The sequence below is a fragment of the Chaetura pelagica genome, unplaced genomic scaffold (assembly GCF_000747805.2).
Source record: "Chaetura pelagica isolate M959 unplaced genomic scaffold, ChaPel_1.0 scaffold314, whole genome shotgun sequence".
NCBI lineage: Eukaryota > Metazoa > Chordata > Aves > Apodiformes > Apodidae > Chaetura > Chaetura pelagica.
The window spans coordinates 2,613,397-2,631,501 of record NW_009953218.1 but is presented as its reverse complement, the minus strand read 5'-3'; the positions used below and the strand labels follow the sequence as shown (position 1 = coordinate 2,631,501).

The window sequence follows — 18,105 nt, the reverse complement described above, 5'->3', positions numbered from 1 at the left end:
CTAAAAATGCCCCCATCGAACTGCCCCCTTCCTTTCCCTCGGCAGAAAGTTTATTTCACTGAATACTACGTAATAAGTATCAAAATGTTAGCAGAGGTGTGTCAGAAATGGGCTAAATGTACTAAGAAGAGTGTGTTTAGAATCGTGCTCTCATGTGGCAATCTCATTAAATTGTAAGCTTTTTTTTTTTTTTTGGGATTGTTTTTTTAACTTTTTTTGATGTTTTATTTTGTTTTCTTTTTTTTTTTTTTTTTTTTTTTTTTTTTTCCCTACTCAGCTCTTGCCCCTGTTCTTTGCCTCTGGTTTTGTTGGTGAGAATATCACAGTGATGTCTGCATTCAACCTGCTGCATTTGGTGACAAAGAGCCAGCCAGTGGCCCTGCGAGCCTGTGGGCTTCCCTCAGGTTGAATGGGTGCTGCTTGTTGTGTCATGCGTAATGAAGGCCCTTCTAGGAGTGGGTGTCTCTGCTGCAGGAAACCATGTGCTATGGGTGGTTCTGGTTTGTTCAAATTTACTCTAAGCCAGAAGTTTGTTTGCCTTTTTTTCTTTTTTTGTTAAAAGTCACTGGCTTGGTTGAGCGTTTTCGTATCGTAGATTTTAGGATGCTTGGAAATGCTCTCCAACTTCCTTGTCCAACAGATTTTCTATCAACTTTTATGTTAATTGTCCTCATTTTTCACACAAACACTAGATTTACATTGAAAAGCCATTGTGTTCAGTGCCATTTGCAATTTTTTAAAAAGATGCACAAGAATTCAGCAAATGGATTGCTGTTAAGTCGTAGGACTAAAAAATATTGCCCTAAAAAATCTAAAGCAGTGCACTGTAGTTAGAATCCACGTGTCCCTCTACATTTTTGTTCTAGATAAAACATTGCACTGAAGATTATGTGTAAAGTATGTGCCGAATTTAAAATGTCATTTTTTCGTTCCTCTGACAGCGTTTTCTTTAGTTACGTGACACTTATCTAAGGAGATAAATGGAAACATGCAATTTAATGCCCAGATGCAGCTGCACTTCTCATGTAAGCTCCAGGTTCTGCTATTAGGTCCGTGCTGTGGGTGCCATAAGATCCCATCTCCATGAATTGGTTGTATCAAAACCCTTGAACCAGGGTATTTTGTGTTTCACTTTAACAGCAACAGTATCTGTAATGTCTGCCTAAGGATGTCAGTGTACATGGTTAAGTGGGAGAAAATAAAAGCTGCACCCAGCTGATTTTGAATGTGGCTAGGAATTTTCTTGACACCCAAGTAATAAAGATAGAATCCTGGCTAATTGATACATGAAGCATCAAAACGAGAGCCAGCTTGGGTGTCTGTACTACACTCACAGCTGGCTCATAAGAGTGCAAAATGCTACGACCACTTTTTCCTGGAGCTGGACTTAACAAGCATATGGAGGTGATGTTTTAAAGATTTTTTTCAGTGATACAACATCAGTTTTCAAGCTGATGGATTTTTCTAAAGCTGATTACACTTTATTTAAACTAAATCTGAGTCCAATTTTTGCAACATTTGTGTTCTGTTTCCCCCCACATGTGCACAAAACTCCCATTAACCTAGATAGAAGCTGCAAAAACACATATTGAGGAAGAGGGAGAATAGCCCACATTGTGTCAGCCTGACCTTGGTTTCCTGTTATATTTGCTGCTGAGCCAGATTTATAATCCTAAAAATACAGGGTAAGCAAATTTCCTTAGCCCTCATTATGCACCTTTTGATGCACATAGATGTCTGCTTAAAATGGGGGCACTCAGTCTTCTGGTCGTTTTGATCCTGCTCTAAAAAAGGGATCTCAGAGTTGGCCAGTGGGAAACACAGCCCATGGGAAGTTTTGCTACCTGTTTGCAAAGCATCACCTTAGCTGTCTTATCAAATTGTTCTTCTGGGATAATAAAATAGTCACATTTTGGAATAAAAAGGACATAACACTACATTATTATTCCTGTTCCTTTGATCCTTAACTGCACAAATTTTAATAGAATGAGTTCCACTGACTGGCTACTTTTAAATTTATTTATTTATAATAAACCCAAATTTACCTGCTAACAGTGGAATAATATACAATCATATATTTCACATATTTTAAGAGTAATTTAAATTCCCCAGATACTTACAGATGAACATAGGCTCTCTTGCCTTTGGCTTGTTTTTTTTGTGTGGTGTGTTGAGGGGGTTGCAAGTAAATGGTATATAGCATGTGTCCCATTAAACACGGGAACAAGGTCTGGAGCCAAAATCTGCTTGATGCGCTGTGACTTTTAACTTCTGAATATACAGAAAACACCACTAGTTCTCATGACAGTGTTTTTTGGTAATACTTTGAGTTAGTACTTTTCCCACCATCCAGTTCTGTGTGAATACCACTGTGCTAGATATCCACCAAATCTGAGATGGTGTGGAGTTTAATCTTCTTTGGATTGAATAGCAAATTCCATACAGAAGGACTTTCTAACCTTCTGATACCCCTGCCCATTCAGCATAAGGATGCAAAGTACTGGGCAGAGCTGTAAACTGAGCTTTCAAACACAGTTTTAAACTCCATGCAGTTAAATATTTGCAGGACAAGGGCTTGGATGAAGGTAGCATTTCAATTTCTGTGCTTGGAATGCTACCTCTGTCCTTTTCTAAGGAACAAAGTAGTACAATAGAGTGTTTACTTTATATTTAATACAAAGTTATAGTTGTACATCAGAAATAATTTATTTTTATTTTTTTCTTAAAATGGGGCTGATCTTCTGCCTCTTCTTTGAAACACTTTTTTATAAGCGTGTAGAAGTTACACTGCATCTGTTGTGCCAGGAAAGCGTTTTTTCTGTTTGTCCATTAGCACCTGGAGTGCGGATCTATTCTTCCAAATTGTATTTGTAAAATATTTTTTGTCTGAAGTTAGGACTAAACGTTTCAGTGTGTGCAAACCCAGTGCACGATTTGCCTGTAACTTTTTTATAGCTGACATGGTAAAGTCCAAGTACAAGCAGGCACTCCCAGTAGATGGCACTCAGCATATACTCTATTGCACTCTGGAAAGTTTCCCATTTCCGAGTCATTCATACATGAAGTACACCCTGAGACCTTACGAACATTTACAAGTACTTTAAGAAAAGCGTGAGCATTGGGAAAGTTCACATCAGTCTGTGCTTTTTACACAAAGTGCATTCACACTGGCTCAAGGTTTTTTCATTTCCAGTGGTCCAGCGTGTCTGTCATGTGATAGAAAAGTGTTGCTCCTTGAGCCCACTTTATTAGAGTCAAATGCTCTAAATTTCTTTGGAAATGTAGGATGCACTCAGCACCTGCCAAGATTTAGTTCACAGAAATGAAATATTTTTGAAAAAACAACCCCAAACCACAGCAAACCCCTCTCCCTCCCCAACCCCCCCAACTTCTAATGTAAAAACGACTTCAGCTGCTTTAGTGCATACCAGCAAGTATCTGATACAAGTAATGATTATGCAGATTCCATGTACATACGTTTTCTGTAGCAGACCACCAAGCTATAAAAAGCTTATTTTGCTTTGCTGTGTATTATAACTATTACGGATTCTCATTTCTTAAAAAACCCCTATATTTCTTTAACACTTTGAATGTTGTCCTGCTTACATCACGTTTTTTGCATGAGATAATTTGGCTTTTCCTCTCCTGTAGATCAAGGAAAATTATGCTGCTTGTAAAATTAAGTAAAGTAATGATGAAGGAGTTACAGGGGTAGACTTACTATTTTTTTTTTATGTACAAAATAATAAAGTCCTAGATAATATTAAATTGTTGTGAAGTGTTTAATTACTAAAATAATTACTATTAGGAAACCATACTTTTCTAGGGCTAGATTAAACTACAATACATCTGTATGAAGATGGTGCTGGGCATATGGTGTAAGTCTTTATTAAAGTCAATGTCTGTATTATAATTTCTTATAACTTGTTTTATTAAATCTTTGTTAATTCAAGTTTCAATATAATGTATTTCCCTAAAATGAAAATGAATAGTCAATGAACAAAAAATTATTAGGTCTCAAAATTGGATTTTTAGTAGTAATATGTTGATATAAAGGATTACTTTTAGGAGCAGATCTTGCAAACAGTTACATGTATGAGTTATTTGTATGCATTTGTCCCTGTGAACTCTCAAACTTCTCATGTCAGTGAAATTATCTGCCAGATCTGGCTTTAACAAAAAGTCTAGAAAAGACCTTTGTCCTGTGTGTTCCAAGTGTGGTAGTTGCTATCAAACTTTATGTAACTTAAGTATGTCTGCAAGTTTCATATTGTATGTTTGTATATTCAGAAATATAATTTCCATAATGTATATCATAACTTTCCCATAGCTTTCCGTAATGTGTATCACCACAGATGTTCTATTACAGATGTCTCTTCACGTGGCCTGACAGAAAATAAAAGTAAGACTGATATATTATATAGTGAAACCCACCAGTATGGTTATGGTTAAATGCCTGTTGGTGTTTTCATTATAAATCCCTATTTTCTGGGGTTTATATTGTGAATGTAAAAATTTGCTCTGGGTTTAAATATGTCATACAAGGTCTCAGCTGGATGTACATGTTCCTCAGAACTGGTTGGGAAGCAAAAATTGAAATTGATTTACCTGAAGCTAAATTAAGTTTAAAAAAAAAAAAAAAGAAAAAGGCAAATATAAATTTGGAATAAAAAAATATTTTTAAACTTAAAATACAGCCTTACAAATTACCTAGTTTATTACCTCCCAGCAGTTACGAGGAATTTGCTCTATAAAAGTAGCCCTATGTGAGCACAACAGTAAAATAGCATGTGTAGTTATTCATGTGTCATTGTTATATAAATGTCTGTGCATATATCTGCCTCCTAGTCATATATGATAGTAGAAAGCTGCATTATCATAATAGAACATAACGTTATCATATTTTTTGAATGGCTTGAAAATGAGTTTTAAAAATCACCTTTGCATAGCTGTCCTAGTAGGAATACCATTGATGCTATGTTTGCTTAAAAATTATCCTATATTGACAAATGTTTATGTTGTACAATATTATTCAGTCTACAGTATCTTATTTAATATAGTGTAGCATGAAATTTGTTTGTAAATATCTCATTAGGAGTAATACTGGTTTTGTGCCTGATGCTTGCAAAACTTGTGATTGTAAAGAAGACCAGAAACTGTTTGTTAATGTACCTTTTTTGTTTGCACCCTCAGGTTTGTACCCTGTTTTGTCACCCTTCTTAACTTCCCTTCTGGCAGAGTTTTGCATTCTTTCCCATCTGCTTGACAGACAGGAGGTGCTGGTCCCTGCCTCAGCTGGGTGGATCTGTGGCACTGAGCAGCACAGGGATAATGAGAAGGTTCTTGTGCTCCCAGCTCCGTGCACAGAGCCGGTTCCTTAATGTGCTCTCTGACGGATCTCTTAAGGTCATTTGCCTTCCCTTTCTCCTCCCATAAAAGACCCACCACAAACCGTTTCTACCTTTCTTGCAGGAATGTTTTAATTCTGGGAGCTCATAAATTTCCTGCGTTCCATTCCTGTGCCCTCTGCAGTTCAGGTTTAACTGCCTTTTCTGCTGAAGCTGGGTATGGAAAAGATGAAGTTTCAGCACTAACTGTGTTTCTGTGTTTTAAAGGCTCCCATGAAAAGCTACTCTCTCAGTTATTGGATTCTTATTAGATCCTTATAACAGGAGGTTTGAGAAGTCCTTTAAGAACTGCCTTCACTTTTTTCCCTTCAGTTGAAAGCAACCCCTGGCTTTGTCCTTACTCTGATGAGTACATGATGAAGGTTTCAGAGAACATGATGTAAAGGAGAGATGACACCACACAAAAAGGAAGGAGATTTTGGAAGGATATTGCTGAGTTGACAGAGGGCAAGCAGTAAAGGGTGCAAGATGGAAATGTGAACCCTAAAGTCCGTGAGATTGTTATTGGAAGTGATGGAGGAGATGATCCAGGGGGTCACTTAGGGGATGTGCAGCCTTGGAACCTGTGGTATGCTGAACGGGTCTAGGGAGTGTAGACCAGGACATAGGCTGCTACAGCACAGTAACAATTTGGGAGGAAACACAGAGCAGAGCGAAATTGTGTTCCAGAGATGGCTAGGCAGAAAGTGTTTGTTCATAGTTAGAAGCTAAACATGTGTCTCATCTCATGATTTCCTTTGAAAGAAGCTGTGTTGGGAAAGGGCACCTGGCTGGGGTGTGAAGGTGCCCTCTGCTCCAGCTGGAGGAGAGGATCTCATGGGACGGTAGCTGCTGGCAGCCCAGGCTTGGCGTGGGCAGCTTTGTGCACCACAGGTAAGAACTTCCTGCTCAATGCTTTAGCCCAGGTTAGAGAGTCCCAAGTAGAGCAGAGCAGGGGAGGGCTCAGCTGAGTCCTCTTAAAGCCCTTTTATAGGGCTTGACCCCATTTTCCTGACCCATAAAGTATGGCTGAGTTTTACAGATACATAGGGAGAGAAGTTGGCAGTTACTGACCTTTCCGGCTTTTTCTCTACGTTTAGTCCTGAAAGAGGTTGAGAGGGGAGGGGGCTACAGTGTTTTCCATGGTGGCCATAGCAAAGCAACAACTGGAGCACAGCCTATTCCAGCTGTTCCTATCCTCATGCTGGGTACGCCTCTCAGTACTTGGAGATACAGGATGAAAGGCCACAGAGCAGTCTGTGCCCTGCTTGTGCCTTTGCTAAAGGGGTTCCTGCACAGTTGGAGACAGACCGAGTTTGGCAGAGATTAGATCTGGGCTGTTGTGGGGAGGTGGAGGAGAAGCGAGACCTCCACCCACCCTGCTTCTTTGCTCCACCCCCATCACAAGTGTAGGTTGCGGCACCTTGATTCTTGAAACGCAGTGCTCATTTCACAGGCCACACATCACTATTGTGGAGGAAGCAGCAGGAGGATTTAGCAACAGCCTGAATGCCACAATAAGCTACACAGCACTGCGGTAACCGCTGGCAAACGCTGACTTTTTAATTGTTTCCGCTGCAGGGTTAAACCTGTATTAAAGCCGTGTGAATAAACTTATTTTGATGGCTTACTGAAATATTTTAAATGCATAAAGTAGCATAAAGCACTCTTATTAAATGCAGTTTAACTCTGCTGTTAATAAAATGCCTTTCCATGTGTTGTGCACCCTTTTATTGATTTTGACAGAAATCCACTGACCAGATACAGAGTGCTCAGTGTCTCTGCCTTTCTTATTTTTAATTTAAACAAATGTAGTGCCTGTGAAAGGTGCTAGGATCATATCAGCAAAACAAAAGTCTCTTTATCTCTTAAGGGAGAGAGGAAGAGAAATCCATCATTATAAATGTTCCCTCCTCCAGAGTTGTACCAATAGATCTTGATCTTGTCTTGACTGGTTTGCAGCCAAGAATAAGGCAAATAGGTCATCTGCCCCATGCACTCTGTCTTTAGCTGTCTCAGCAGAAAGGCTAACAAAAGTGGCAGTTTATAATGTAATAAGCTTTTGCTCCACTTAACTGAAGGTGCTTCTATTCACCAGCCTCTGCTGAGCAGCTGTATACTCCCATTGCTGTAGTACTGGTGAAGATGACAGCTTGAAAGGCAGCTGGGGGAAGCTGCCTTCATCTCCACCGGCCAGCGCAGGGTAGAGTTGACGTCCTCACTGGTTATAATTTGGAAAGATTATGGGACCAATGTTGAGGCTGGTAATGACGTTTATTTTATTAACATGAGATAAGGAAGTGGACATCCCTGGAGGGGACAAACGGAGCTGCTTTTCTTTTTCCCTTCCCCACTTCACAATACACGTCAACGTTTTTGTTCAATGTTTTTTACACTGGCAGGACAGGGAGGCAGCTTCAGATTTCTTTTCCAGGGAATGTCTCTTTGACATTTGAGTAGCTACCTCGGCCACATAACCTGCTGCAAAGATTCTTGCAGACCTGAGGAAACAACAAGGAAGCTTCTGTTCCCTTAGATGCTGCCTGTAGTGGGTCCACCAGGGTTCCGTTACCACTTTCTTTGGAAAGAAAATGAGTGCCCAGAGGAGATGCAGTAGGTGGCAGTTTGGAGTTAGGTTTTTAGTGCTTCAGAAATTTGTTGTCATACACGTGAGAGCACTGAGGTGACTCAAAATATATACATTTATATAAAACATGAGCCATGTAGATGAGCAGGTGGAAAAAATAAATGTGACAGGTCTGTTACGTGATTGCACAGGAAGCTTGTGAATTTGTTTAGAAGGGGGTTGCCCTTCCCTTGTGGCCATGTAACCCTCCTGGGTGTTAAGTAAATAATTTATTTTAAAGACATTTAATTTCTGGGTGGTGTTCTTTTAAGACAGAACCTGACATTTGACCCAAAAATTTAACTGTTGTTGTGGTACCTGGGTTTTGGATTTTCAATGCACAATATAGTGGAAATGGTCTCTGCCCCATTGCTCCTAATGCTTGCATGAAACTGCAAATGGTATTTCAACAGCAGGTGGGAGTTAGCTACCTACAGCAAGAAAATGAAGGAGCCATCCCTCAGAGAAGAAACACATATTGTTTTTCAATGTGTAAAACATTTACAGTTTGTTTTTTTTTAAATGATGAAGGTCATTTTGTTTTTAATTATGAAGGCCAATTTGTTTTTTACTTAAACTTGACCTCCCAGAATTTTAGAGTTCGTTTGCAGCATCCATCCTAGTCAGTGACATGCTTAGGTAATTTAAAGTGGCTTGTGATGGGATTATAAAAACATCTATGATGTCAAATATAGGCTTTGTGAAACAGTTTTCCAACTTGCATGCCAATAGAATTGCATCCTTTTGCATTTTCAAGAGTTATGTGTCTTTTTTTTTAAACTAGATGAGCAGTTCCTGGCGTGTTTGCTGTTAAGAGGAAGCTGCAGCATTCTTCCAAGGCTGCAGACCAGAGGCCACAGAGAACAGACTAAATGGAAGGGAAGCAGAGTTGTGCATTTGCCATGTCCTAAGCAGAGAGAGAGGCAAAATTGCAGACAAGAGGCATGAACTGTGTAAATGGAATTTGAAATAATAAAAGTGAGAGATTCTGCTTTTAATAATACTGAGTTTCATGACAGCATATATAAGGATATTTATTTAGAGAAACATATGCAAATATTTTTAACCTTGCAGGATTCCTTTTAACATCAGTTTGAGATAATTTGCCATTGATGACTAAGGTATGACCCACTCATGAGGGGACAGGCTTTGGTAAACCAAGAGATGTACACTTAAATCCAGATCCTGTAATCTGATGGACATGCATAGACCCTTATGTAGCTTTTGGAGCTATGCACATGTTTGCTCACACGTGTCATTGCAGGATTGGGGCTGGGTTGTGTATGAATAATTAAAAGTACTGGAAGGCCCCTAAAAACCTTGGTTATATTAAAAGAAGTAGTACTGAAAACTAGAAGGCTGACTTATTACATGGCTGTGCTCTGTTGGAACATTTGATCTTTATTTAATTCAGGAGGTCTTAATGGTGCATGCTCAGTGCATGACTGTCATGTCCATTAATGCTAGTGGAATATAAGCACATGTAGAAGGGGGGAAATACATGCTGTGTCTTCCACACAGATGAAGTATTGAGTTGATTTTGGTGGTAGGAAGCAACAAAATAGAAGAGAAATTCCTAAGAATGGTTCAAAACATTATCTGAAGAAGGCAAGCCATCAGGCAATACACTAACCATATTTCAGGGCATGTCAGACACTGGTTGCCACACCTGGCACACTGAAGTAGGTGAAGAGCTGAGTGATGAAAAGTAATGATCTGCTAACTTCTGAGACATACCTCGTTGCTAGTTTTCTTGTGATTGCTTATATGGAAGGAAATTGCACACGCCTGCATTATAAACCTCAGATTTGAAAAGGTCAATTGAAATTGGAATTTATATGTGAGGTGAGATGCTTGATGTCTCCATTATCAGGTCAACACCCAGAAAATACTTCTGTTCACTTCATTCATAGTCTGCAGATGAATAGTAAACAGCAGCGTGCATTGAACTGATTTTCAGAAAAGCCATTCCTAAGCACAGGAGTGCTGTGAGAGGCTCCAGGAGGGTTTCTGTGTATGTTTGTTTCACCCTCCTCAGCTTTTTCTTTTTTTTCCTTTTTTTTTCCTTTTTTTTTTTTAATGCTTATGTATCAAGATTTGTGAGCCTGGCCTTTTCTTCACATCCTGTTTCAAGGTTCTTAGGAGCTTTTAAGGACTGCTCTAACTGTTGGCAAAAGTTGGCTGAAAGCAGGTGGCCTCAAGTAGAAAGGCTGGTGCCTGCTTGTGGAACAGTTGCCTGCACACTGCTCTTCTAGTGAGCCCTGACCCCAACGAAGGGACCGAGGTGTGCTGATTAGAGAGATTTAATTTGGCTTCCAATCCTGCAGTGGAATGTGAAGGCAATTTTGTCTGCACTCATTCACCTCTTCCAACAGTGGAATCTAACTGGACTTAGGATCATAGCTGTCCCTGGCTCTTCTAAAAGTCATTGCTGGTAGCTTCACCTCCAAAGAACAAGTAAGATCCAATCCAGAATCTTAATACAGATCTAATAAATCCAGACTCTGCTATCCTTACAGTGTATTTAATTTAGTCTCACCTTTAATGTAATCACAGTGATGTCATGCTATTTGTAAAACTGATGACCTCTTTTCTCTTCTGCCTTGAACTGTGTAATTTGCAAATGAACTGTGAGCCTGCTCTTATGCCCAAGTTGCTGAAGAAGTTTGTTGTCTGTTCAGGAACCCTTTCCACAGCCCATACCTGGCCCATGGTTCTTTGGGGAACTGGACTGAGGAAGATGGTCAGCCTGCATCTTTATTCTCTGCTTTAATAATAAGTTTGAGAACAGCTGCATTACTAGTGGCAGTTTCTCTCATACTGAGCATGTATTTATGTAGCTTTATCTTGTCCCCTCCCAAGATACACAGTTGGCTTGGATGTAGCAGACACCTCATGCATGTTGTAAAGGAATAGTTGAAAAACTGGAGGGAGCCACTCTTGTACTGTGAGTTAAGGACTTCTGTCCCTCTTGCATGTGTTTTTTTTTTCCTAACCAAAAGACCTCTTTCCTGGAGTCTCATCCAGTAATTTTTAGGATTCATTGCATTTTACTGAGGGTTGTAGGCTAGCCCTCTTTTAGATAACTCATCCTGGCATTCTCAGCTGTCAGGGGTTAGTGTTGCTTTACCTCCTTGGCTTTTTGGCAACATTGGCTTCAACAAGGCCAAGTGCTGGGTCCTGCACTTGGGCCACAACAACCCCCGGCAATGATACAGGTTTGGGGAAGTGTGGCTGGAAAGTGTCTGGCAGAAAAGGAGCTGGCGGTTCTAATTGACAAGCAGCTGAATATGAGCCAGCAGTGTGCCCAGGTGGCCAAGAAAGCCCATGGCATCGTGGCCTGTGTTATAAATAGTGTGACCAGCAGAAGTAGGGAGGTGATTGTCCCCCTGTACTCAGCACTGGTGAAGCCATACCTGGAGTGTTGTGTCCAGTTTTGGGCACCTCAATTCAAGAGAGATACCGAGGTGCTGGAGCGAGTACAGAGGAGGGCAAAGAAGCTGATGAAGGGCCTAGAGAATAAATCTTATGAAGAACGCTTGAGGGAGCTGGGAATATTTAGTTTGAGAAAGAAGAGGCTGAGGGGAGACCTCGTTAGTCTCTACAACTACCTGAAAGATCATTGTAGAGAGGTTGGTGCTGGTCTCTTCTCACAGGTAATTAGCGACAGAACAAGAGGGAATGGCTTCAAGCTGTAGCAGGGGGGGTTTAGACTGGTCATTAGGAAAAAAAAATCACAGAAAGAGAGTTTAGACACTGGAATAGGCTGCCCAGGGAGGTGGTTGAATCACCATCTCTGCATGTGTTTGGTGGATGTGGTTTAGGGGAGAACTTTGTAGAGTAGGGATGATGATTGGACTCAGTGATTCCAAGGGTCTTTTCCAACCTGAATAGTTCTATGATTCTAATTCTATGGAAATAATGCAGTCAATTTACTGAGCTTTTTTGTTGTTGTTGTTGCTAGCAGCTAAGTAATAAGTGCAATTAATTGAATAGTGCTGTTCTTGAATGCTGAGAGCTGGACCAAGAGATTTCCTTTAAGATTTGTAGTGCAAGTACAGCTTTTTTGCTGTTGTACACTCCTTTGTTGGGGTAGGTTGCAGTTTATCCCAGTGTAGTTTGGCAGAATTCCACTGTAGACATAAATACTTGTCTGTGTTGTAAAACACATTTGTGAAAACAACAGGGAAAAAAATCTTTTATAAAATGTTTCCTACTTGCAGTCTATGTTGTGGGTCAAGTGATACGTAGAAATTTACTTCTGTACATAGTGAGCCCATTGTTTGAAGAACATTAGACTTTTAAAATAATTCTTCAACAACAGTAAAGAGAGAATATTGAGCATTCTTTAAAATATTCAGTATTTTCTCTGACTTTTTCCAAAGTGAACTTAAACTTAGCCTGCTTTTTTGCAACATGTAAACAGCAAATAGAATTTAAAATATGAAAATTGGAAGGTATTTTTTTAAGTGATGAGCTGTTAGTTTGTAAGAGTCTTCACTGCTCTCTAGACTACTTTTTAATACTGAAATTTTAGATGAAAAACCATTTCTCAAACAGTTGTGTTTTTTTTCTGAGCTGCATAATGCAACATAACAATTGCTATTTATATCATGCATTTGCTTCCTTCCCTGTTAGCTACACTTTGAAAGACTTATTAGTCCTAGAGCCCTGCACATTCAGAGAATAAAAAAACCTCCGAAGTTTGACATCTTTAAATAAGCAACCAAATGTTATAAAGAACAAACCTCACTTACAGTTAGGAAACAATATTTACATTTAAGGTTGAAAAGCCAGGATGTAGGAAAATTTTGCTAATTTGGAAGGTGACCTTTAAGTGCACCAAAACCAAATAATTTGTAAGCTATGGCACAGGGCACATTCCTGCAAAATTTGTGTGAATACTGCTTTAGTGGTTCTTGAAAGACAAACAAAGAGACCTGGAATGAAATCTTTATCCCTCTCCCAAATAAGATTGAAGCTAACAAAGGCATACAGCAGTGCTCTTTCAAGGCTTGCCATTAAAACGAAGGCTCTGCAGCACAGCTAATGAGATGGCTCAGAGTGGAAAACAATCTGTTTTTAAGAATGTTTAGATCAAAAGTAATTTCTAATCTATGAAATAAAGTCGCTTTTCAATACCTTTCTTTCACTAGTAAAGCTTTTTATGTTTGCACTATTTACTTCAATCAGATGTTTTCAATTTTACTTTTTTCTTCCTGAAAATATTTCCTAGGGTTAGTCGGTAGTGACCAACAGCATTATTCTTTTTCTCTCTCCCCTATTCACCCACCCCCACACATTAAAAAAATGAGAAAAGAAGAGGGGGGAGGAAGAAAGAAACATCTTTTCTTAAATTATTTGCAAGCATCTGTGCTTTAAGCTACTTTTTATGAACACTCCTTAGTAATGACTCAAGGTAGAAAAGCAGAAAAGCATCCAGTGTTAGGAAATTGCAATCCAATACCATGTAATTTAAACCTGCCATTGCCTCTCCTGTACTAAATGACATACAGATGGGTAGCTCTTTTCCCTCTACTTTGGGAACACAATTGGTCTTTTTATGAGTGTATATACATTACTAGCAAAAAATATTTTTGTCAGGACTGTTTATTTCTAATTGTACCATATTTTAATTACTGTCATAATTAGAGTGCTCTTTCCGTGCCATATTTTGTCAGCTAATTTTTGTAAACAATTTTCAAAGTTATTTGAATATTTGACAATTTCTGTTACTACTTTGGGAGTTTTCATTCTCAAAAGCAACCTTGTTATTTTTTCTTTCCTGATGTGATGTCAATTTCTGCACAGTGTAATTTTTTTATTTTTTTTTCAGTAATCCTTATATACTCCTTGGATTTTCAGTGTGAACTAAGGAAAACATAATATTTTCAAAGGAGGATAATTTCAATAACAACCCTGATTTTTACAAGTTAATTGTTGACCCTTCTACAATGAAGAAATTACTTGCACTTTTGGTGCTTCAACAGTGAAAAAGTGAAATTATTAATGTTATAAAGTAAAGGAGGAGGATGCAGCTAGAAGTTTAATCAATGAAATTCTAAAGATTTAAAATTGTTTTTCAGCTACTTTAAAGGGTAATGAAATTGTTGGATGTTGTGGCTGAACATCATATGCCCATTACCATGAGTCACCAGTATAGATGTCTTGTAAAGAACATTTCAGCTGAAGGTTTTGGTTTGTTTGTTTTTTCTTTTTGCAGATTTTTTTTTTTTTAAGGTTAAGAAACTGTTACTTTCTTGTGAATGGTTGTGTGCACAACAGTAATTGTATAACACACCAGAGGGCTTTGGCTGTAGCACATTGTCACTGCTCCAGTGGAACCACCTGGCTCTCAAGCAAAATTCTTATTTAAACTTGGATTTGAAGAAACAATCAGCTGCAGTTCAGCTGAGCCATTCTTCGTGCATTAGGGACCAGTCTGGTCATTGACAAGTGAATGCAGAAGCTATGCTGTGGCCGTCTGCCAAAGCAATTATTCAGGATTTAAGCTAAAAAGGCTCCTTCTCCCATATCCTCTCCCTTTTCAGGGTCATGTAGGGATAAAAAGGACTGTAAGGTGGTCTTTTCCCAGGAGGAGCTGAGGAAGCGGCTGACACCCTTGCAGTACCATGTCACTCAGGAGAAAGGAACTGAAAGGTAAGGCAGGACGAAGGAAACGCAGTCCTCGAAACACAGGCATCTTTCTTTTCTCCCCCTCCTCTTACTGATGTTTCCTCACCTTCCACACCAAGTTTTGTTTTGGTTTGGTTTTTTCCTCAGAATTTCTGCACTTGTTTACTAACCCCTACAAATTAACACCACTGCAAAGACAAGCATCTGCAGCACAGGGGCTGAGGCCAGGGGTCTTGTGTGAGTTTTTCTTTTAATGAACACTGCATGTCTTATAAAGTCAGTGGGCTCATGTTTAGAGTCTGTTTTTAGTTTACTACAAAATGTGTGGAAGTAATAGCAGTTTAGGTACACTTTTTTTGGAAGACATCGGAGGGAAATGGCCCCGTGCCAGGAGGCTGGAGTTTTGAAGGTGGCCATTGTAAGTATAGACGTTTTGGCTGCAGAAAGAAGGTAGCATAATTTAGTTCTTTTCCACCCCGCTCCAATTTCTTTTTGAAGCACATGTGGAGAAGGTATTTATTGGCTCATTTGTGGTTGGAATGTCAAAAATTTTCAATAACTGCCCTCACATGGCTTTAGTCACTGGAAGCCAGCCCCGAATCCTGGAGGGAAAAAAAAGAGAAGGACTCACTTCCAAGATGTTTTTTAGTGAGTAAAGTCTCTCCCACAGCTGATTCCAGCATGAAGGTAACTTGCCAAGGCCTAGCCATTTTTTTTGTTGTCCCATTTATACCACTGAGCTTGGCGTAAGGCCCTGGCTTTACCTCTGCTCCAAACATACTAATGATGTCACTGCTTGTTTTCAGCCGTGACCTGAAAGGGCTCTCCACTGTACGTGGGGTCCCGGGTGAGCTGGCAGCGCTGCTCCCGACAGCAGCACTGCTGGCTGGATGTGCTGAGGGAGGACGGTCCCCCCTCTTTGCCCCAGCCCTCCTGGTCGCCCCGCTGTCCCGGGGGGGCAGGGGGACATTGGCCTCTGCTGGGAGACCTGCCTTCCCCCCCAGCCCTCGTTCCTGTGTACGGGACCAACAACGTGATTTAATGCACACAAACAATCGGAGATTAGGTCATTCTTAAAAATCCTGTTTATAAAAAAAAAAAAATTGGACCTCATAAAAAGGGTGAAAGGATAATAAAAACAAGCTGCCGAGCACATAGGCTTTTTGTTGGGCTAGTGCAGCTGATTCGTATTAGACGAATGACCTCCTAGCCTTTCAGATTGTTAACTTAGAAAAATATTCCCTTAAAGCTGTAATATTGCTTTTCAACTAAAAATATAAGGCGCACACAGCTTGAAATCGTGGACCAATTATTTCATTTTCAGCTGCAGTGCCTCTGTGGCCCTGGCAGCCCATGGCAGCCTGACCCAGCGGAGGGGCCCCTCATGGCAGGCCTTGGGAAGCGCCGCGCGTTGGGCTGCGTGTCACGCAGTCCGTCTTCATAAAAAAATTCAGTGGCCAAATTGGGGAAGATTCCAGTTTTTCCCTTTTTGTTGTTGGTGTTGTTCTATCCTTTGAACTGTGGGATGACTTGCTTCCGCTTGCACTGAATATAACACCTGAGGCACACTAACATTCCCATTTTCCTGTGCCTGCTTTATTTGCTGCCTTTAATAAAAAACAAATGCCAGCTTTTAAATTATGGGGTGGGTTTTTTTTTCCTGTAACTTTTTTCTAAACTCTTAGCTAATTAAAAATGTTTACAAACCCAAATTCCATTATTCATTTTTAAAATGTAGTGTTGTTGTTTTCCCAGTGCCTTTGAGGGGGAGTACACACATCATAAAGCTCAAGGAATATACAAATGTGTTGTTTGTGGGACTCCTTTATTCAAGTGAGTATGCTAAATAAAATTTTCAGATTTTTCTGTCTCTTAGTTTATGTGTTGTGTTCCCATGTAATCTTGTGTATATTGCAGAACTTACATAATCATATAAGATCATTTAAGTCATTTAAATTTACAAGGGATACATGAGAAGCAATGTAAATAACAATAAGTAAGTAAGAAATATAGTAAGATAACATTCTGGTAAAATAGGTAATTGACTGTAAGAAGTAGTAATTGTTTTTTTTCCACTCTTCTTGTACACTCAGGCCAAGTAATTGTAACACAGTCTTTCACTGCACTGATAAATAGGAGTTTTGGCTTATCATTACTCACAGGTAGCTTTAAGCTCTGGATCTCAGACACTGATGCTGCATCAGTGCTACAGCATTGTGTCAGTTAATGGAGAAAAAAAGTAGATGCTTTTTTAGAATTCAAGCAGTTACAAAAACAAAACCCAGGAAAATTGCATTACTTATTGAATTTTCATGCATCCCAATTAGCATTCATGGAGTGCTGGGCTAGGAACTGGGGCAAGGATTAAGAAAGAAATAACTTTGGTGTCTTCCATGGAAATTACTTTCTAGAAGTACTGTGGGAATTCCAACCACGATTTTGGTGCTAGAAGCAGTGCTGATCGAATTCTCTCAATGACTGCATTGTTCTGGATTAATTCAGTTGTTGTTTATCTTCTTTTTTTTTTTTTTTTTTTTTTCCTCCTCATCTCTGGCTGCTTGTGTCCATTCTGATGGAAAATGTCAGATTTTTGCTTGTTTTTTTCCCCTCAGTTCACACTGACTCAGCCTTCTCACTTGAAGAGGTACCTTTACAGCAACACAAAGCAGGATGATCAGGATAGTGCTAATGGTAGAAAAAATGGGTCAATAATAGGTTAGAAAGGAAAATAAAATTGATGTAGCTTTGTAATCACCGGAGGTGGCAGTGATAGTTCTCAAGAGACTGTCTGTAAAGATGAAAGAAGTACTTCATCTCTGTTATGTTTGGTTCCTCCTTCCTTATGTTAGGAAGATTACCTGTAGAAACTTCAGTAAAACTGTGCATCTTTTGAATTGCAAAACTGATTGTTATGAAGCCAGCCAAGGCAATATTCTCATGTCATGTGTTACTGTGGTTCTTGGCTAGAGGGTACAAAGTGGGAGTCTGAAGTCTCCATTACCTGGATTTCTGCTCTGCAATGTAGACATTCCCCTGCTTGCTTTTGGTAAATCTTTATGGGGGAAATCTTGGCTCTGTTGAATTCAATTAAAATCTGGCCATCTAATACAATGGAACCAAGATTTCATGTTCTGCCTTCAAGACTGGCTTCCTTTCTGTCGTCTGCTGGAAAAAGAGTAGGGGTTTTTTGTGAAGTGAGATTTGTACAATAGTAGTTCCCATAAGTGAATGTGAACTAGTTTCCAGTTGCTTTCACAATACATTTAATATGGGACAAAACTGCAATATGAAACTTGCCTCTGATTATCTCAATTGCACTGTATGTTTTGGCAAAGTCTTGACTAGTATGAGTTAATGAGTTGGATTTCTCTATGTGAAATGAGCTATATGGAAATGTCCTCATTTTCAGATTCACTTTGAGACTCCCTATGGATTTTATGGAGGAGAGAGAGGGAA

General features: G+C 39.5%; 1 protein-coding gene across 2 annotated transcripts in view; it reads left to right on the top strand.

Moving 5' to 3' along the window:
• Positions 1 to 282: 282 nt before the first annotated feature.
• The window catches only part of MSRB3 (methionine sulfoxide reductase B3), a 60,374-nt gene continuing 42,551 nt past the window's right edge, over positions 283 to 18,105 (top strand). Inside the window, exons 1-4 of one of the 2 annotated variants that reach the window (XM_009997742.1) lie at positions 329 to 404; positions 4,331 to 4,402; positions 14,565 to 14,673; positions 16,405 to 16,482. In XM_009997742.1, coding sequence (XP_009996044.1) covers positions 329 to 404; positions 4,331 to 4,402; positions 14,565 to 14,673; positions 16,405 to 16,482 — 335 coding nt within the window. Of the gene's footprint in view, positions 405 to 4,330; positions 4,403 to 14,564; positions 14,674 to 16,404; positions 16,483 to 18,105 lie in introns of both variants that reach the window. The other variant, XM_009997743.1, reaches the window with a different exon arrangement.